This window comes from Cryptomeria japonica, chromosome 5 (assembly GCF_030272615.1).
Source record: "Cryptomeria japonica chromosome 5, Sugi_1.0, whole genome shotgun sequence".
Taxonomy (NCBI): Eukaryota; Viridiplantae; Streptophyta; class Pinopsida; order Cupressales; family Cupressaceae; genus Cryptomeria; species Cryptomeria japonica.
This window is the reverse complement of record NC_081409.1, coordinates 208,516,416-208,538,869: the sequence shown is the minus strand read 5'-3', so window position 1 is coordinate 208,538,869 and position 22,454 is coordinate 208,516,416. Positions and strand designations below refer to the sequence as shown.

Below are 22,454 nucleotides of genomic sequence, written 5' to 3'. Positions count from 1 at the left end.
AGACTCGGTACCTGAAATCTTGGATATCGATATGGCCTAGGTCGGTATTAGTGACATTGTCCCAGACACTCTGAACTTTTGACTCCCTCAACCCCCCTCTTTGATATTGGTACTTCATCCTTTCGACTCGGCGAGGGATATCTGACTTGGATACTCGTGATGTCTCGGCTGTAGTAGGCGTCTTTGATGATTCTACCGCTGATTTAGGCATTTATCCTGCACAGCCGGATGCAGATTACGAGGCGATAAAAGGGAAGTAAAGCGGGTTAGATAGAGAATATGCCAGCATTCAAGGATTAATTCAAAAATTGAATTGGGAACAACGTGATATTGTTAGCTAAAAGCTTGATTGATTTAAACATGAATAGTTATGAAGCTTTTGACTGCGGATTTATACTTCGGCATTTTCAAGATCAATTTTCAAAATGGACAAAACCTGAGAAATTCTCCTAAGTTTGAAAATGCATTTTCTAGCTGATTCTTAGGAGTAAGTTCTGATTTCAATTGTTTTGCATGACGCCTTATAAACGGAAAGATGTGATTCTCAAGATTTAAGCATTTTAATCAATTTTCCTGTACGCACATTTATCCAATTTACAAATACTTTAGACAATCAAGAGAGGCAAAGTGTACTTACCTGGTGAAAGTGAATGGCGAGAAATTGCACGATTTGCCTTGCAAGAACGGATGGGAGAGTTCTGCAAATTTTGAATTTCAACGTTCAACTTTTAATCCAAATTCTCGCGCCTATGGTTTCAAAGGAATTTGCAATGTTGAATTTTAGACTTAGCAATTTGATTACCTTGGCAATTTTGGGCGATTTATTTCGGCGATTTTATGGCGCTAAGAATGGTGTTAATGGTGTTTTACCTTCAAGGCTCATAGAACTTCACAATTTTGCCTTACGCGATCCTCAGCAAATGGAGGGGGTTTCAGATTATGAAGATTCACGCCTTCGCCCTATGGTGAGCCATTACGGGGTCTACTGAGTTTGCAAGGTTTGTAAAAATCGCGATCTTACCTCTAATGCAAACCGTGCTCTCTAGTTCCACCCTCCAAACCTTACACGATCCTCTTTCACGCGATTTTACCTTGACTTCGGCGGTTTGCCAAAAAGAAATGGCGATTTTGGCATTTGGGGTGGGGGTCTTCAAACTTCGGCATTCTGAGGTTATCTTTCGACCTTTTAACTCCCTGCGACTTTCCTTCATTGCGCGAAGTTTGGCGATTTGGGCGTGGTTTGCAAACTTAAAACATTTCGCACCTTTTGTCAATTTCGGCCCTTTTGGCCATTTTGCAAACTTTCTTTTTTTTGTGCTTTTCCTCCAAATCGCGATTTTCGGGGGTATGGAGGCTTTTGAAAAATTTCGCCACTTTAAGCGCTTTTGCAAACTTAGGCCCTTTTGCACCTTTTGTCAATTTCTTCAAAATTTTCGGACCTTTTGGCTACTTTGGCAATTTTAAAACTTTTTCAGACCTTTTGGGAGTTTTGCCAACTTCTTTTTTTCTGACATTTCGGCCTAAAGGTCCGAATTTTGGCCCTTTTGGCCTTTTTGCAAGTTTTTCACTTTTCCTCTCATTTCGGCCCTTTTGGCCTTCTTGCAAAATTTTTAACCTTTTTGACATTTCGCCTGAAAGTCCGAAATTCACCCCTTTTGGGCATTTTGGGGACTTTTAATTTTTTCTCTCATTTCGGCCTTAAGGTCCGAATTTCGGCTCTTTTGGCCTTTTAGTTGGCGAAAATCGCCATTCATTCAAATCTCGTGAATTTGTAAAAACAAACATCATGTAATCTCTCTCATCATTCCTATGCGAAAAATCGGGAACTTTGGGTCCTCGTGACCTTCAGATGCATTATCCTTTACTTGACGGATTTCGTCAGTTTCTAACATCCCACGCCTATTTAAGGCGATTTTACAAGCTTAAACAATCTCTTGGAATTCGTGCCCGAGGGCTCAATTGACCTCATGGAATCATTGGCTCCTTAGTTCAACATCATCATCTCACAGACTAATCACAGGCTCGCTCGAAAGGACACGAGAGGCCCTGCGCGGAACTCAACAGAGCGGGGACAGAAAGGCCCAAAAAGGAAGGGGGACCCTGTCGGTGATAGGGAGCATGTGCAACGCACAACAAATGGCGACTCTGCTGGAGAAATGCTCCCAGTCATTTTGGGGACGCAAGTCCTGATCGAACCAAGAAACTCTGGTTAGCCACCACAATTTAGACGAAAAAAAGAGAAAGGCCTTTCAAAATGAGATAATGTCAAGAGTCAAATCGAATCACATGAAAATCGGATTTAACCAGTGTGTGCAAGTAGAGTTCATTCCCGCCTAGAAAAAGTTGAGGCATCAATGTTTCATAGTGTCAAGATGTCTTGCGAGCTGATACTTCAAAAGCAACTTGGATAGAGCCCCGTTGCCAGCAAGCGTTCATAGCCCCAATGAAGTTATCGCCTGTTAGCTCACAGGGATTGCTCTGTTTCCGATAAGAAAGTTTTACTTTTGCTCTGTACTGGCAGAGATGCCTACATTCCCATTTGCCAATCTTATGCTTGATATCAAGTTGATTTCAAAGCGTTTTTACTCTTGATTATTCTTCTTTTTTTTTTTTTTTTTTTGGCATAGTAGGCAGTGAAGCCTATGCGGGATTGAGCGTAACAGTGGTCGCTGAAGCATAGCCCCGGACCTTATCATCGACGTAGTGTCCCTTTGATTAACAACTAATTGTATGCGATTTTTAAAATGTGTTTGTGCAGTAATCACGATATCGAGAATAGGTTTTGACAAAAACAAGACCTTGCAGAGAAAGGGATTCTAGATCAGTCCGACTTCATCATGGGGCGCTCCATCAATCAAGAGTCCTTCCCGAACTTGGATCCTAGAAGTAGAAGGTTACAAAAATCTAGCATCGTACCAAAATTGTGCACAGCATAGGCTTCCTTTCAAAATTGACAGGGGTCCCAAAACAAAACAGGAAAATAGGAAACTACACTAAAGCAGGAAGAAACTAACTTAAACAGGAAACTACACTAAAGCAGGAAGAAACTAACTTAAACAGGAAAATGGAAAACTAAACTAATATATACAGGGGAAAGGCTTTAAGGAACCTAAGGTTGGAAATAATGCTTGAGGAATTGACCGTTCACAGGCAAGGGGACGTCCTCACCTGTTAGGGTCTTGAGTCGAAATGCATTTTCTCCCAAAATTTCAAAAATTTGGAAAGGACCGAGCCATAGATTATCAAACTTGTCGTGCTCTCCTTTCCGCTTGTGAGCTTTGTCCCAACATAGGACGAGGTCAGAAATGTGGAAGGCTTTTACTTTTGCCCTTCTGTCGAACCAACACTTGACCACTTCTTGGTATTTGGCAAAATTATCGATGGCGTTGTCTCTTTTCTTCTAAATACAGCAGTTGGGACAACCTGGCCTCTACAGCGTTGTCGATTCCTAGATACTCTTTCATGAAAATCAAGGTTGGTATTCTCAACTGTATGGGAAAGATGGGGTCGAGGCCATATACCAAATTGTATGGTCAAGTTCCGATGGCGGCCTTACAAACAGGAAAACTTAGAAAACAGATTTTATACTTAGAAAACAGATTTTATACTTTCAGATTAATAAAAAAAAACTTAGAAAACAGAATTAACCTTTAATTCAGATAGTTTGCTGTTAGATTTAGTAATTTTTAGATTTAGGAACAAACAGGAAAGTAACCAAAGTTGAATAAGACACTTATTACCCTGGGAAAACCTCTTAGGAGGAAAAAACCAGCCAGAAAAGATCCTCAGATCTGATTATGGATTATGACTAATATTAAGATTACAATACTTATCTCAGTTCACCCTTAGGGCTAATGGCATCTTCAATTTTCAGTAGTCTCAGATCTGCCTCTTAACCAGTTTCAGATCTGCTTTTTATTGTACCAACCAGCAACCAAGGATTTGACTTTGAATAGCAGATGGATGAAATGTGTGTCTTTAGCTAATGACTGTGACCAACTTCAGAACAGCAGGTCCTTCAACTGTCAGATCGCATGATAGAGAGCACTCCCCTAACAACAAAGATAACAATGAAGGAAGCTAATGGAGTTCGCACTTTTGAAGATATTCACCTTTGAATTGATGTATTTCACACCTCTTAATTGCAGACAAAATTCGTTGTTATGTGTATTATATAATGAATGATTTGATTCATATATATATCTTTCCCTTGGTGGTAAACCTTCAAGTCGGCTTGCAATAAACATTTTATTTATTAATTCCTTTTTCCCTTTCACACGTTTCATTTGGAGAGAGGCGTATCATGATGTGTGGGTTATGGGGTCGGCCCTATTGAGGAGTGGCGTGTGAGAAGGGCCCAGCCCTAAAGGGTGCACGTTACCTTTTTAAGGTAAAGGGCCCAGCCCTTAAGGGCGGATTCCAATGTTGCCTTAGGCAATTGGAATCCGCTCTTCACTTCACCCTAATTAAAACCAACAGTCACGAGGGCTTCTGATTTTTCCTTTAGCAGCCAAGCGTGATTCTTCTTGAATGCAATCTCCCCTCAATTGATCAAATTGAGGAAGCTCAGCTCTTGCACTGATTCCTTGAACAAAAGGTTCCCATGGAGGAAGACCATTTAGAATTTTAGAGCCATCATAGTTAGGTCACTATCTTCAACAGTCTTCCCAACAATAGAGAGCCGATCCTTTAGCTCATAGATCCTCATGAAGTAAGCAGCTACAGGTTTTTCCTTCTCTAATTTGATGTGATTAAGCTGCTGCCTTAATGATAGTATATGACTGGTGTTGTTGATCTCATACATCTTTTCCAAAGTGCTAAACATTTCTTTTGTAGTCTTCATTTTGGAGATGCTTGTCACAATATGATCTTTGACGGAGTCTATTATTATCCTTCGCGCTTGGTAGTCCTTCTTCTTCCAAGCTTCCTTTTCTTCTTCTCCACTAGGTTCAGCAACATCCTTATTGACATATTCAGCAAGGTCATTCAAGGCCATCATTATTCTGACCTTTCAAGAAGTGTAGTTGACAGAACCTTCCAACCTATCTTCAGTCCTAAGATAAGAAGCCATGAAAACTGAACTTTGAACAATAGGTTAGACTGAAAATTGATAAATCTGATCACAACTATTTACAAACCAAGCTCTGATACCATGTTGATTTTAGTGATCAGATTTAGAATAACTTAGAAATAACACAAAGCAATCACACAAAAGAGACAAGACACCAAGAATACCTTGGGAAAACCTCTCTCTTGGAGGAAAAACCCAGCATCAAGTCCAGATCAAAATCTTTTAATCATGAGCAAATTACAAGTACAATGAAGATCAGATCACTTATCTGATTAAGTCATCAACCTAGGGCAGAGCTTTGCCCAATCTAAATCACTGATGTGCAGGCTCTAATTCGCTGATCCCACAAGTAGGGTTTCAGAACCATAGAAGAGGATGATCGCTGCTCTAAATTAGCGAGTTAGACAACTCAATATCGCCCAGCATAGTCGCCCATAATTGGCACAAGTCTTCTCCACAATAGCTATCAGATTTGGGTCTGGAATGGAGCTCAGAATGATCAATAGTTAGCCCAGATATAAGGTAGATTCACAGCTCAGATTCCATACTAATTCGCCCAGCCACAAGAACAGAAATTTGGTAGAGTATATGAGGTTTGGATGCCCTAGGACAGATTTGCACTCCTAGATCAGATTCGCTTCAACAAGAAACCAATTCGCTGAAGTTCGCTCACACTAGATGAATATCCTTTTGCTGATGATGATGATTGCAGCTGGAAGCAGATCACATAAGGTAGAGATATATATGTTCTCTTGTGATTGATGATTTGTGATCCTCAAATCATCTTACTTATATATGAATTCATGTCAACAATAAACCTTGGTCGGCCTTGCATATTCTGGCGCCAAGATATAATTTTGAATTTACAAGTTACATATGGGTCAGGGCCCACATACAATTTACAAGTTAAATCAATTGCCCAAATAGGACCTGCCCTTTTTATTACAAGTTACAAGTATTGTAATCACTTAAGTTATTACAATATATATATTTGCCATCAAATAATTCGAACTAGCTATTTAATTTCAACATCCTCAAGGGAAAGAAGAGCCTTCATAGCCCATTGTGAATCATCACCAATCAAATCCTTCGCTTCCAATTGTAGCTTTTGTGCTTCCAGTTTCATTCCTATATGCTTTTCTTTGGTGATATGGTGATGAGAGCTTCCTGAGTCACTGGATAAAGACTACCTAAGCAATCACCCAGCTCCTGTGCTGTAAAAAGAGCTTGAAGCTGGAGATTCTCATCCTCACAATTTGAATGCAAAACTGTTGTTTCTGCATCCAACTTCCTACTATCAACCCCAAAAAAAACCTTAGAACCCCCTTTAATTAATGAATTTTCAATAGAGAACTGATTACCTGCAGCACTTTCCTGCGTTGTTTTCTCATCTGTTGACTTTTGTCCAATCTTTCATTTGGCCTATAACTTGCTTTTGTTTTTTGGCTTTTCAATTATGGAGGTGGTTTAAATTTCTGTGGTCATTAATTTATCTTTCTCTTCCTCCCTAAAATCGTGAATCCTCAAATCCTCATCATCAATCATTGAGAATCAATTTTGCAGAGCAAAACCAGATCAACACTTTTCTTTATTGTAATGTCTCTTCCTATTAGACCTTGGAAAATAATTAAATAATTAAACTTAAGTTGTGGAAAAATAATAAATAAAAAGATTACTAATTTTAATTATTTTGAAGTGTTCTTAAATGTGACCTTGGTTGTGTTACTAACCACCAGGGACCAAAAAAAAGGCAATTTAAGGGTCATGTTTTTTTGTGGGAAAACAAAATGATTAAAAAGGAAAATTAAAAGATCTTCTCTCAAAGAAAGTTATAAAAGGAGTTTTTGAGGAGAAGAAAGGAATTGACAGTAAGCCGAAGTTTTGAAATTTGGGGATGAAAACCCTTGAATTGTTGTTGAAACAAAACAATTTCACATGGAAATTGTCTTTCAGTTGAAAAGATTCAGTTCAAAATTTTGTGCTGAATTTTAGAAAAGCAAGATATTTTGTAGCAAAATATTTTCCTTGTCAATTACAAATTTATTCAGAATTTGCAAGAAAAAATATGTTTGTGTGAGTTTTTTTTGATAGGTTGTTTCTGTATAATTGGTGCTTGCGGAGCTCTTGAATTTATTGGGTAAGTTACTTCATTCAGAAATTGTCGCAGACTTATGAATAGGAATTTTAAGCTTCTTCTAGCATTGTAACCGCCCATATTTAGGATGAAATCTGTTCCTAATCTTGTCGCGTCCCTAATACCTACGCATTGAAACATTAAAGGTGCTATTTTGACAGGATTTCCACCATATTTAGGATAGGTTTGTGTGAGTTTTTTTTGATAGGTTGTTTCTGTATAATTGGTGCTTGCGGAGCTCTTGAATTTATTGGGCAAGTTACTTCATTCAGAAATTGTCGTAGACTTATGAATAGGAATTTTAAGCTTCTTCTAGCATTGTAACCGCCCATATTTAGGATGCAATCTGTTCCTAATCTTGTTGCGTCCCTAATACCTACTCATTGAAACATTAAAGGTGCTATTTCGACAGGATTTCCACCATAAATGTCTGCTGCCAGTTTTGGAACAATAGCGAGTCTTAGAAGAGTGATGTGGAATCCCTTACTGGGGTTGTATTGGTAAAGTAAAACCTGTGCAGGAGAGTTTTATATAGTCCTGTGTTATGTGGAAGAGTTTTCAGTTTGGAAGACTGTGAGTCTACTTATTCTGCTGCCAGTGATGAGGAGTAGTGACATTGGAATTCCACTAGCTGTTGTAGTGACCATTTGATGATAAACTCAGTTGCCTTTAATTTCATATTAGATTGAATTACATTGCAAACTTAGAATTATTTCTGGCGGCAGCTGGTTAAGGCGTTTCCTAGGGAATTCTCAGATACTATATATATCAGAGGTTAGGATATCATTATTCTGTTTCATGATTTGACTCTGTAATGATTGTAAATTTGTTAATATAGAGGAAAGCATTAAAATTGATGCCAAATCATTTTTGTAATCACTTCCAGCATTAGCTAAGTTGTATTTGTTATATCATATTTTTATGGTATGCACATTATGTCAAATGATTGATGAACAATATTCCGAAAGACAAACAAGCAAAAATCCCAGCTCACTACATTTTCTCTGCACTCTAGAAACTCCAACCTGAGGATGCCATCTAACAGTGACAGAAGGGATCCCAAACAGAATCACTACTCCCCAGAAGAAGCCTTTGAAGAAGTGAGCGGCTGTTCAAGACTTTTGCTTGATCTTTCTTAAAATGACTGTGGTTCCTCCTGACAAAATTATTATTTGGTTTACCATGCTTCAAGATCCATTTTGGTAAATGAACTGGAGGATATCCAAGAGGCTTGCACGATTGGTGGCACTCAGCAATCTTTTTCCCAAGTTTATTACAGTGAAAACATCTAAAAGGAAGACCCTTATAGTTCAAAAGTTGGAGCTACAAATCTTGAGCCAATAAGTTTTGAATTGAACGATGCAAGGGTTTGACACCAACCTACTCAGACTCAATCCTCTCAAAGTCATCAATCTGTTAGGCCATCCCCCTAATTGAATATGAATTCCTTAGAACAAGGATGCCCATATAAGTGAATCTAGAGGGGACCTTAGTTGCAGTTTCAATCTCCGAATTAATAAAGGGCTTCCAAGGGTACATGTAAATTCCTATTGTCGCCCAAGAACCAAGGTCTATTGAGCCAAACAAAATAATGAATCCTCCTTTAACTGAAGCTGAATGTGAAAGAAACCTCCGGACAACAAAAAAGAGAAGGGTAGTCAATCTGGTTCCAAGAACTCTTAAACCACCACAAAATCTCTACACTTTGTGGTCTTCTCCTCGCAAATCTGCCTATAAGGGATCTTTTTATCAAATCTTTTGAAATTTGGTCCATATAATCCTGAGGGAGGATCAAAGTTGTAGAATGCATGGCCATTTTAATCATAATGTCCCCTGAGGAGGGAGACTTAGGCTCAAACAAATCCTTAAACCTTGGGGCTGAAGGTGCCCTGCATGCTTCCTTCTCAAAATGGATACCAACTCCTGCAGCCAGGACATCCTCCCCTTTGCTAACATATTGCCAAAATCTCTGGTTGACATCTGAGACCAGAGATGCCTTTTTCAGAAACAACAGACAGAGGAAAATTTCCTGATAGTATTTTTGTTTTACAGAAAGCACTACAACTCTGAAAGGGATCAGGAGAATTTTTACAATCCACATAGATCTCCTTCCTTTGGAAACCTCTATTGATTGTGCAGACCTAGCTTCTTTGCCCTTAGATCTGCCAACAGTAATTTGCCTTTCCTGCTCGTGCATGGAAAAATCCCCCATCTGGGCTTTGTTCTACTGCCCATGCTTTCTGATACAGTGGATTAATCACTCCACCTTTTTGTTGTTGTCTGCTACTGATATTTTGTCAACTCCTTACCTTCTGTCTGATTACTCCTCCTGTTCATTATCATCACCTAGGTTAATATTATATATTTCTTGCCATAAATTTAGTTACAATCAATAATTTAATTTCTTAATCTTTGTCTCACATATTTGATATGGTTGCTTCCCTATTAATTGGTGTTTTTCATGTATTTATTTTTAGTTTTTGAAGATATGGATTTTGGAAGTCTGCTTTTACTAATTTGGTGTCTTGCAATGATTTGAACTAAAGTTTTAGATACTGGGATGAAAGGCTCCGTGTTTACAAAATGTAGGAATTTATCTTGCAATCTGTAGGTGCATGCTTCACAACTAATAAATGTATCAAATTATAAATATACCCCTAAAAAATTATGGGGCAAACAAGATATTAGAAACTAGGAGATGTTTACATATACCTTCAGCCATGAGATTTTATGTATTGCTTTTTCTATTGAAATGGAAGGAATCATGAAAACCTATTCTAATATGTATTGCCACTCTAGGTAAATCAATGGCTGAGGAAAAGCAAATTAACAATGCTGAAAAAGGTTTAGATGAATATGCTGATGCCTTCTTCAAATCAGCTCCACCTCTTCAAGATCGTAACATTATCACTAGGAAGGTGGAACAATTTGTTGAACAGCATTGTGCTCACTCGGGCAAGTGCTGCCTTCCTTTATATTACATATTTGTGTTAAACTAAACTAATTGAAAATGCTGTATTTTAAAAAAAATGAAGTTTTATTACAAATGGATGGATGAATGTGATTGCCACCAGCAAACTGGTATGCATCTGAAGTGGTTGATAGTGTTTGCTGGTTTTGGATTTGAGATGTATAGAAATTCGGAATCAAGGCAAGATAGTATGTGTGACCTCTGGAGGCACCACTGTCCCTCTTGAGCGGCGCTGTGTTCGTTATATAGATAATTTCAGCTCAGGACACCGGGGAGCTGCCTCAACAGAGTATGCAGAGTCCATCTCATTCCTTTTGCATACAAAGTTAGCTATGTTCTTTTCTTATGCTGCGCACTCATTTGGACCTTTTTGGATCTTTGAATTATTCTTCAGGTATTTTATAAAAGCTGGATATAATGTCATATTTCTCCACAGGCGGTGAGACAGTTATTTTTATTTTACACATGAACTCATATTATAATGGAAAATAATAAATATTCAATTACATTGTACACTCTAGATATTTGGCTTAAACTGTGATTTATCTGTTATGTGAATTTTATCAACAGGGGAAGTGCTGAACCTTTTTGTAGATTTCTTCCTGAAAATCCTCTTCTTGAGTGTTTTGAACCTTCAAATGATCATGGAATTCAAGGTTTCCATCTTCTCAATGATTCCTTTTCTTTCATTCCTAGTTATAACTTGTAATGCTTTTATAAAGAGTACAATAAGCGGGGTATAAATTAACAAACCAATTCAATGCATAATTAGATTTGTTAAATAAATAAAGTCATATGTTATCATAATTCTCTTTCAGCCAAAATGTTCATATATTTTTAACATTGGGCTGAAACTTTATATGATATCCTTGGTTGGGCTTCATGTTATTTATTTAGAGTGTTTGCAAGAGAACTCTAATGTGTAAAATACTCAGGAGTGATCATATTGTGTGGCCAGACATCATTGTGTAGTTTTAAAGATGAATGCTAAGATAGAATTGATTGCAAATTAATTTAAAAACACACACCATGCAATTTAGAAAGACATGAGAAGTGGTGAAAACTAAGCCAAGTCCATCTTTTCACCTGGATCTCAGTTGCCATTTTGTGGAAGTAATTGTTTTGAAGGATGTAATGCAGATTTCTTCAGGGTCCAGTGAAGGATCAGTAGGGTCCATTTGGCAATTGTGTTTTTGTATTCAGCTATAGTCATTAAATCCTATCGTCTTTGATGAATTCTTTAAAATCCAGTTTCATATCATTTGTCTCCTGAGATATTCTGCCTTAGGCTCCTACATAGGTATTCTGTGCTTATAGTTGATTATTATCATTAGAACCTGTTCCCTGTTTATGGTAAATAATAGCCTTTCCATTTAGTGCGATTCTGTGGGGATATTGGCATATATTTTAATTTATACTTTCTATATATATGGAGACAGTGATATTCTGGAAACTTTACAATGTATTGCAACAACAGATGACCGGGGGACTTTTATATATGTACTTGATATTATAATAATATTCTTTATTATTGTTTAATGGTCAATATGATGTAATTTTGTACAAATTAGAAGTTCCTATTTTTTCATTCATTATTGATTGTTTCTTTTAAAAACATCAATCCTTTGTATTCTATTTAATGATCGTCTGATCATTTGTTAATAATCAATGAAGTTTTTTTACCAATTACTTGTTTGTAATATGGTATTAGAGCGCATAGATAAAAATACATTTTTCTAAATATTTCTTTCGAGAAGTTTTTCAAGATTTGAAATACGTTATTCTTCATTAAAAAAAGGGGGAAAATTGCGACGTCTTTGTTTGAGCAATTTCTGTGGCCCTTCTGCAATTCTGCGTGGGACCTATGTTCATTTTTGTCGCTTGCTATTCTTCTCCCTTCCTACGCGACTCTCAAAATCGTGATTTTTCGCGGCTAAACAAATAAAAATTGCTATTTTTTATTTTCCCTGCAATGGCTTTTGTTTGCCCACAGTGGGAGTATTTTCAACGGATTTCTTCTTCTGCGCCCTGTAACCTTTTGAGATGCGATTTATTTTTCACGATTTTTGATGTTTTTCTCAATGCCCAGTGATCTACAATTTCTGTCCGCGATTTTGCATTGGGTCTTTCTGTGCGACGACTTCTATGTTCTTCGATTGCTATCGTGCCTGCACGACTTTGCATTTTGAGGTGACATTTTTTTTGGATTAAATCCGCGTTGGCCACGATCTGTTTTATTTTCATGATCTGAATTCTTTTGCGATTTCTGGGTCTTTTTTAGGCATTGACAAGGGTTTATGCAACATTGGCTAGGGTTTTGACCCTTCATTTCTAGTCGAAAAATTATTTTGATTGCAGATTCTTGGTGGGTTTTTTGAGTAGCTTTCTGGGTCTTCATCAGATTTTTTTGGGTTAGCCGATTTTTTTTTTCGAAATTCATGCCAGTTGTACTTCGTCTTTTTTGAAGTTTGTACATGATTCTGCCTTTGTTTCAGTTGCACGCCTTTTTGGATTTCTCATTTTCTGTGCATTGGGAAGCCTGCAAGATGGCATCATTGACCAACTTAATGTTGGAAGGCAATCAAGATTTAATGGCAAGAATTATAACACCTGGAAGTAGCGTATGCTGATAATCTTTGAATATCGCCGTCTTGATGATCTTGTTTTGGCAAAAGAGTTGTGTCCTACCACAGCCAAACCAGATTAGGACAAGTTTGATGATCGAAATCGAGAAGCTGTCATGCTTCTCAAACTCTTTGTCACAGATGACCAGTTGCCTCAGATTCCCTCTGACAAGTCAGCATAAAAAATTTGGAAGCATTTGAAGGAATTGCATGAAACATCCGACAAAAGCCAAGTGTTCTTCTTGAAGAACTAGTTGTTTTCCATCATGACAGATGAATGTATGTCCTTACAAGAACATCTCACGAAGATTAAGGACATTCGAGATCAGCTCAAAGCTATCGATCGGAAAATGGAGGAAGAGGATATGGTAGTCGTTACCTTGAAGAGTCTGCCAAAATCCTATGAGCACTTCATTGAAACTCTCAATATTACTTCAACAAATGTTGATCTCAAGTTTCAGAGTTGTGCACCAAACTTCTATAGCAGGATCGTTGGAAACAACAGTTTGGTAGCAGTGCCACTTCGTCCTCCTCAGATAAAGCCTTTGTAGCCAATCCTTTCACAAGGATAAAAGCAAATCTCAGTCATCTTAGTCATCTTAGCAGAAGGGCTCTAGTCAGTCTCAGCCCTTAGGATGGTTTGAAGAAGAGAAAGGTTCAATGCAACTACTGTCACAAATATGGCCATATGATCAAGGATTGTCACAATCGGATAGCTTCCGAACAGTGGAAGCAGGGAGGGTCTCAAGCCAACGTCGCTGAGCACAAAGAGCAGAAAGAGTCTGCCTTTTATGCCTTCATGGCTAAAAGACCTGCAAACCATGTGAAGTCTTTTGCCTTGTATAAAGATTCAGGTGCTTCTCGACATTTCACTCACAGGCGTGATTGGTTTACAAAATTCTCTCCTTATACTGATTCAGTCATTTTTGGAGGAGGTGAAGAGTATACCGTTGTCGGCAAGAGCAACGTTCAGATATAGTCTGGTGGGAGGAATCTTATATTCCTCAATGTATACCACGTTCCTAGCATGGAACTAAACCTACTCTCAGTGAGTTAGATCATGCGGCATTCTCCTTAGCTTGATGTGATCTTTAGTTCCCACAAGTGTTCGATTATTGATCTTGTGACACGTATTCGAGGATCATGGTCTTTACAAACTTGTGGATATGGGTAATTCTCTTGAGCATGCTTTTGCAGCTAAATCCTCCTCTATTGCCAGTCTATGGCATCAACAATATGGTCACCTGAACATTCACTACCTTGCTCAGCTTGTTCGGGTAGATCTAGTACATGGCCTATCTGAAATTCAAACTCAGAATCTGCGAGTTTGTGAATCTTGTCAGGCTCAGAAGCAGCATAGGACACTGTTCAAGGATGGTGACTCACGGCGAGCCTCTAAGGTTCTTCCATGTTGATGTATGTGGTCCAATGAATACACCTTCTGTTACTTGTTGCAGGTATTTCTTGCTTTTTGTTGATGATTTCAATTGTAAAATGTGGGTGTACTTTTTCAGACAAAAATTAGATTTGTTTCCTGTATTTCAGAAATTTAAGGCCTTAGTAGAAAAAGAGTTTGGTTTTTCCTTTTATTACTCTTAAGTTTGATAATGGGGGGGAGTTTTGTTCTATTGCTTTCTCCACTTTCTGTGATACGCATGGCATAAAACGTCAGTTAACCACACCATACACCCCTCACCGAATGACGTTGTAGAATGTCGCAACCACATCAATACATAAATGGCTAGGTCTATGTTGGAACACATAAATTTTCCTAAGTATTGGGCAGAAGCAGTATACACTACAGTCTATCTCCTTAATCGATCTCCCACACATGCTGTTAAGGGGAGACTCCTGAGGAAGCTTGGACTGGTCGCAAACCTAGGATCAGTCATTTGAAATTTTTGGCTCTTTAGCATATGTATGGATTCCAGATGCCAAGCACTCCAAGTTGGATTCCAAGAGTAAGAAGCTAATGTTTACAAGATATAGTGACAACAACAAGGCTTACCAGCTGATTGATGTAGACATTGATCGTCTTATCTTCAGTCGTGATGTTGTCTTTGATAAAGAACGATTACAATTTCAGCTTTCCTCGTTTGAGCAACATTCTGAGTATCAGCCTTTGAAGGCTTTTGATTTAGGTGTTTGTCTTCCATTTGGTTCATTTGATGGTAGGGATGATGCAGATTCTAAATTTGATGATACACTACTTGAATTTCCTTCGGATGATGCTAATCTTCCACCTGTTCCAGATCCTGTTCCACCTCTAGTTCCACCTTTAGTTCCAGTTATTCCTCCTGCATCTGATGTTGGTACTCCTACTCTCCGACCTAAATGGTGGGCTAAGACCATCAGTGATCTTCGTCCTGATGAGCTCATTGAGGGTAGATCGTCCAAAAACAAGAGCAAACAATAGTCTACAGCCAATTTTGCTCTCGTGGCCAACATTCATAGTATTTATGAGCCTCAAACATATGCTGAGGCAAAAGGGATTCCAGAGTGGGAACGGGCAATGGATGCAGAATACCAGAGCCTTTTGAAGAACAACACCTGGGTTCTCTTTGATCTTCCTCCAAGGAAGAAGCTCATTAGCTGCAAATGGGTGTATAAGGTCAAGTATCATGTAGATGGTACCTTGGATAAATATAAGGCCAAATTGGCTGCTCGAGGATTCACACAGTGAGAGGGCATTGGTTATGAGGATACTTTTGCTCCTATTGCCAAGATGAATACCATTCGTTTTCTTCTCGCTATTGCAGCTCAGTTTGGATGGAAAGTCCATTTAAGAGTGCCTTCCTCAATGGTGAGTTGCAGGAAGAAGTCTACATGATGCAAGCTCTTGGTTTCAAGGTTGCCGACAAAGAACATCAAGTATGTAGACTCATGAAAGCACTCTATGGACTCAAACAGGCTCCTCAAGCATGGTACATCAAGATTGATCAGTACTTGGTTGCTCATGGTTTTCAGTGTAGTCCTTCTGACCCAAATTTGTACATCAAACACTCTAGTGATGATGTTCTCTTTCTTGTTGTCTATGTGGATGACTTGATCATCACTGGCAGTTTAGCACATTTGATTGCAGAAATCAAACAAGACTTGTGCAAGGCTTTTGACATGAAGATTTGGGGCTTTGTTGATGTGTATTTTGTTCACGACCAAACATAGAATAAAATACCCAGAGGTATCTTATCCTCTCTTGAGTAAAGTTTCTGAATGCTGAAGATATCGCAAAAAATGATTAATCGGTGAAACTTCAAGGTTCTTTTATGTAGGTTCTCTACTCGTGGATAAGCACCAGTGGTCGTTGTGTTTACTGTTTTTCAAGGGGCCTTACGTACTTTCAGAGAAAGCTTGTTCGTGTGACTACTTTTCAAATGAGGGAACAAGATTTTCCTAATGCTAATTGATGTTTCAAAAAGATCAAAAGATAAAGGTTTTGAGGAGGTGAGACTAAATTAATCCTAAGAATGACTCAGTGATGATTGGTCTTGATAGGATTTTACCAATTTCAATATTGCCAAGAGGTTACAACTCCACTGGAATTGGTGCGATCTTCTAAGGGGATTCAATGATTTTCAAATCACTAAGGGGATAGATACTATCAGTAAAATACATATCAATGCCTCCAACATTGATTGGACTCTTAAACAATCTTGATGTTTCCAGTTGACCACACAGGGCGTTCTTACAATCAGTAAGGAGCTAGTGGTTTGGAATATGAGTCTTATCAAAGATCAAGCACAACATTCGTCCTTCAAACTTAAAACTTTAAATGCTATCTCTACTAGGAGTGATTCAAGAAGATAAACAACCATGAAAATAGCCACAAGGATTGCAATAAAACACCATAACTTCAATATTTCATTGATCTCATAGCCAATTGAAACAACAATTGTTCAACTTTCTCTCTTCACTACTTATTTCTATGCTGTTGACAATATTGAACTCTAAAAAATTCTAACTCTCTCTCTCTCTCTTACTTTTTTCTAACTCTTTAAAATGAAGTGAGTGAGGGCTTATATAGCACTCTCAAATACAACGAACGGCTTGGATCAAAAGAAGATCGATGGCTGAGATCTTGACACCTAAACCCTAATTAGGGTTTGTTACAAAAAAGTCCCCATTTAGATAAACATAATTAATCCATAGCCAATAGGAATTGGCACAAATAGCGAGGAGACATAGACCAATAGGAATTAAGTTGCCACATCATTTTATAACAACTTCTCATCTAGAACTTTGTTCCCCTTTCTATGCTCTTTTCTAGCATATTCAATGAATCTGGACGTGATCGCCTCAATCTCAGCAATGGAAATCTCAGGGAGATTCTTCATCCTTTCTTCCAAGTGAAGGACTTGATCAAAGGCAGTGAGAAGACTTGTCTCCCATCCAAGCTCTAACTCTTTTGTTTTCTCAATCAGGAACATAGTAGCATGCATTTGATTTCGCTGCTCTTCGGTGACTGTGTTCTCCTCTTTGCAAAAGATGATCCTGATCTTGTCTTCCAATTCCTGGATGTCTACATCCGCCTCGATCTCAATTCTTCTGTCAAGGATCGTACACAATACCTCAAACACCTTGTCTTGAATAGGGTGGATGGTTCCCTCAACTTGGCTGCATCTAGAACTGATATCTTTGAAAAGAACTTCCTTTATCTGGAGCAAAGTTGACCATTGCAGAAGGCTATGGGCTTCTCCATTCATTATCTTCTCTTGTGCTAGAACTTGTCTTGGTGTCCTCCTTATCACTTGTGAGACCAGGATGACAACATCTCTAGTGTGAGAAAATGCATCCACAGTTACCAATAGATTATGGATGATCTCAAGAACTTGGATAGCCCGGTGGACCGTCTTCATCATCCTTGTTGCAAATTCAATGGCAACCTTGTAAGATTCATCAATCCAAGAATTCATGATCTGAGCTAAGATCTTCATTCTTTCTGCCTCATTTACTGACTCAAGAGGAAGTGCGTGCAAAGGAGATATTGCTGGATCCTGTTGTCTGAAAGGTTGATTAAGATGGCTAAAATAATTCCTCCAAGCACTAACCTCTCTTTCTAGTTTCTTATTCTTTTCCATTTCTTCTTTGAGTTTGTCGTTAAGTGCTCTCACTGAATCAGTTGCTTCTTCCATAGCCTGCTTGGAGGTAAGTGGGCCAAGATCAATTGTATCTAGATCATATTCTTCTGCTAGAATCTCATCCTCATACTTGTCTACCAATGGTGTAGCTATCTGGACCTTTCAGGATCATGCTTCATCTCTAATTACTTTTGACATCTTGGTGGCCTTCTTCTTTTCGACCTCTTCATGGGAACTTCCTATGAGACTTTCCAAGTCGAACACTTGTTCCTCCTCTTCGACCACAACTACCCTTGTTAGCCTCTCTTTTAGCCAATCTGGAATAGAAGACTTTCTTTCTTTAACTTGTATTTCTTTAGGCAGAGGTCTATCTTCCTTGAAAGGAGATGTTGCTTCATCATCATTCTTTCCTTCCTGTTGTTCATGAGCACCAACCTGAAGAGATTGACTAGATGAATGTTGAGGTGCCTGTCCTTTACCCCGATTATCATTCTGCACCATGGATTCCATAGACTCATCAATTTCATACACTATCTGCCTTTGATCTTCTCCTTGACTTACTTCTTTTTCAGGCCTAGAAGATGTACTTGGTGGACGATCAGGATTCACCTTTTGTTTCTTCTTGGAAGGCTCTCTCTTCTCAGGTCCTTTTCTCTTTGAACCCCTGGAATGAGAAGTATTCTCACTCACACTTGCCTCTCCTTCTGTTCTTGTCTCCAGGGTGAATGTCATGGATACATTCTGCTCCTTCAACTTTTGATGTTGTACGTCTACCCATCTATGAGTACAAGCTAACACAGGAGCCATCAATGCTCTTAGGTCCGAAACCTCTGGCTCATTCCAATCCATCTTCACTTCTTTATCTTCCTTCTCATAGGATGATTGGAGATATCTACCACTGTCCTGGGCTTGATCGACTACTCTGTAAACTTTACACTTCGTGATGAGATCCAATGGTAACCTGGAATGCATCTTTCTTTTCACTTCTATATCATCCTGAATATTCATCTAGAAGTCTTTGACTTGAAACTCATGCTTGTACTTCTTCCCGACTGTCTCTTCTATATGACCATGAGGATCAAAATTCTCCCTTGAGGCAAAGGATGTGAATGAATATAGAGATAACTCCTTCTCTACATCTTCCGCGGCTTGAGAATTAGGACACACTTCAATTGAATTTCCCAGCAGGATGGGCGTGGGAATTCCATTTCCATGCTTGTGTCTTGATGCTCTAGCATAAGCTGTCAACTGCCTAGTCACTTCAAGTAATATTATTCTGTCTGTAGGATATCTCGGCAACATGTAGGTAGGTGAAGGACATCCATGAACTCTGATGTATGTGAATTTTGGAAACTGATTGAACCATGCACCATGCTTCTTCACGAGCTCCTGTGCTTCTAGAGACAATCGATTGTGAATCCCTCCTTGCAAGGTCCTGGTGATATACATCGTGAAGGTATCATTGATTAGCTTGTAATCATTCTTTGGTGGATGATGTAGTTGAATATAAGAATCACAAACTCTTATTTCTCTGGGTCCTCTTCCAACAACTCCTCTGTGTGGCACCCCTGCGTACTCAAAACTTCTGACTAAGGAATATATGACATATGAACTCATCTGAAAAGACTTGGTAGGGGCTAACCTCCTCAATTGTACGTCTAGGTTATTACTAATGATTCTAGCCCAGTTGAGTTTTCCTTTTCCTTGCACAATCACTTGTATGAAGAAGAACATCCATTTGTCGAAGAAGAAGGCTTGAGAGGCACTAGTAACCCGATTGAGCATGGTTATCAAGTCTTTGAATTCTTCCTGGAAATCAATTCTGTGCGGTGTATTGGGAATCTTGTTCAGGCGAGGGCAACTTTTGAGCGACCAATTCTTGTTGATGAAGTTCAGGCAGGAATCAGGATCATCCTCATACACAGACCTAGCTCCTTCTAGACTTTCGTAGATCATGTCTCTTTGCTATGGGAGATGAAAGGCTTCACTTATAGCTTCCTTAGAAAGTTAGGCTAAGATAGTTCCATCCTTGGCTACGATCGTCCTCGAATGTGAATCATAGTGCCGAGCACATTCGATCATCAACTCGTGACATGAGCCCTCGGAGAGAAACCCTAATCTACCTGGCCCAGGAGACCACTCACTCACTCCAAACCCAGCAAGCAAAGAGAGAAAACCTGACTAAGGAAAACAGAACCCTAAGAAAAAGAGGGGGTCCCCATTCTAATGGGGCGATGTGTGAAATGGTCACAACATCTGGCGACACCACTAAAAATGTTCGCGAACATTTGAAAAGTAACCCGATTGAGCATGGTTATCAAGTCTTTGAATTCTTCCTGGAAATCAATTTTGTGCGGTGTATTGGGAATCTTGTTCAGGCGAGGTCGACTTTTGAGCAACGAATTCTTGTTGATGAAGTTCAGGCAGGAATCAGGATCATCCTCGTACACAGACCTAGCTCTTCTAGACTTTTGTAGATCATGTCTCTCTGCTCTGGGAGATGAAAGGCTTCACTTATAGCTTCCTCAGAAAGGTAGGCTAAGACAATTCCATCCTCGGCTACGATCGTCCTCAAATGTGAATCATAGTGCCGGGCACATTCGATCATCAACTCGTGACACTTGACTGCAGGAGGAAAACCCGCGGCCTTGATGATGCCACTCTCAATTATCCTCTTCGCAATAGGTGACGGCTTGCCGATGTAAGGCGCTTCCCGAAACTTCTTCACATTGAAGTTTCCTAGATTGGTGTCTCCGATATTGCTCCACTTAGACACGATCCTGGTCTCCAATTCATCGTTCTTCTGATCCTCCTTGATGAGAGCCTGTCAGGTAGTGGATCCACTGGCCTTGGGGGTCGTCATTTGATACCTACAAGAAACGCCTAAGTCCGGTTTGAGCATGACATTTAAAGATAGGAGATTTGAGACCTTTCAAGGAAATAAGAAGATTACAATTTGAAAATAATATGATAAACCTTTAGAATTATGAACTTTCAAATTGATACTAATTATGAATTAAATCAGATTGTGAAAGACTTAACCATGCTATGAAAAATTAAATTAAATCTTGAATAAGCTTTCAAAAGTCTGATTATACATACCTCTTCCCTGATTCTAACTATCAACCTTGAAAAGAATGGATAAGGAAAATGGGAATTTGCTGGATAAGAGGTCTTTGATCTGAATTTTAGACTCTTCCCTTTGATGAATTAAACCTTCAATCAGCCTTCAAGCCTCCTTCAAAATCTGGAAATTCGCCTCCAATCAGCTCTTAATCAGAAATTCGCCTTTAACTAGCCTTCAAGATCTGCAAATTTGCCTCCAATCAGCTCTTAATCAGAAATTCGCCTTTAACTAGCCTTCAAGATCTGGAAATTATCTTCCAATCTGCTCAATTTCGCACCTTCAAACTTCTGCTCCTCAAATTCGCACAAGGGAAAATGAATGATTTTTAAAAATTTCAAAATACACCTCTCTTATATAGGGCGCTCACCTTATTTTGCCATTAGGCCGACTTGGTAAAGGCTTAAATAAATTAAAAAAAAAACCCTCCACAAGCATGGCCGACTTGATAAATAGGTAAAAATAATAAATTTTGGGCGCTAAAATGCGAATTTTTGATTTTTCAAATTAATTTCAAAGCCTAAGGTTGATTTTTTTAATTTATTTTAAGGCTTAGAAAATTAATTAATCAATTTATAAATGCCTTAACCCATGCAAATTTGTCTTAGCCCCCCCAAATGAGATTTAATTAGCAAATTTAGTGAAAAGATAAGAGTAAGCTTAGTGGATGCTAAAGCTTGATCAAGGTTTGATGAAGGCTCATTCTCCATAGGCACTAGAATGCTTAAGGTATGAGGAAGGCTTAAATTACTTCAAGAAGGCTTATTTGAATTTTTCATCTAGGCTTATTCACTCCATCAGTCAAAATCCTCACCACCTAGGCTTGTCATCTCCTCATGTTCTTTGTCTAGCCCAAACAAGGCGAAGAATAGGCTTTCTCAAGGATTTCGCCCTGGACCCTTTGGAAAGGTCAAGAGCGATTTTCTTTATTAGGCCTTAATTACCCCAATTATTTCACTCCAAAATCCTTTGCAAGGTGAGCATATGCTTGTTTTAGTCCAACAAAGTCTAGGGATCCATCCTTTTAGCTTCTCACATGGGCAAATCAGGTGATAATGGGAATTTCGCTCTGGACCCTCTGGAAGGGTCAGGAGCGAAATTCCAATTTTTAGCTCAAAATATGCATCTTTTGTGGTCAAAAATCTTTCCAAGGCACTCCAAATAGCTTCTCCCATTCTAGTCTAGGCTTGACTTCATTCAAAATTTGGATAAAAGGATGGTTGGAAGAATTTCGCCCTGGACCCTTTGGAAGGGTCAAGAGCAAAATTCACTTTTTAGCTTGAAATCAGCATATTTGAAGGCTACAAACTTTTCAAGGGCAATCCTAGGAGCATCCCTCACTTGATCTAGGCCTGACTTGTCTCCAACTCCTTGAAGATAGGATGTGTTTTAGGATTTTCGCTCTGGACCCTTTGGAAGGGTCAGGAGTGAAAATCTTGTTTTGAGCTCATT

At 38.8% G+C, this 22,454-nt stretch overlaps 1 protein-coding gene across 2 annotated transcripts in view; it reads left to right on the top strand.

The window, feature by feature from the left end:
- Positions 1 to 22,454, top strand: part of LOC131055473 (phosphopantothenate--cysteine ligase 2) — a 91,968-nt gene that overhangs the window by 26,682 nt on the left and 42,832 nt on the right. For both annotated transcript variants that reach the window (XM_057989956.2, XM_059221350.1), the window contains 4 exons: positions 10,005 to 10,160; positions 10,342 to 10,465; positions 10,571 to 10,615; positions 10,747 to 10,832. In XM_057989956.2, the coding sequence (XP_057845939.2) occupies positions 10,013 to 10,160; positions 10,342 to 10,465; positions 10,571 to 10,615; positions 10,747 to 10,832 (403 nt within the window). In that variant the 5' untranslated portion in view covers positions 10,005 to 10,012. The remainder of the gene's footprint in view (positions 1 to 10,004; positions 10,161 to 10,341; positions 10,466 to 10,570; positions 10,616 to 10,746; positions 10,833 to 22,454) is intronic.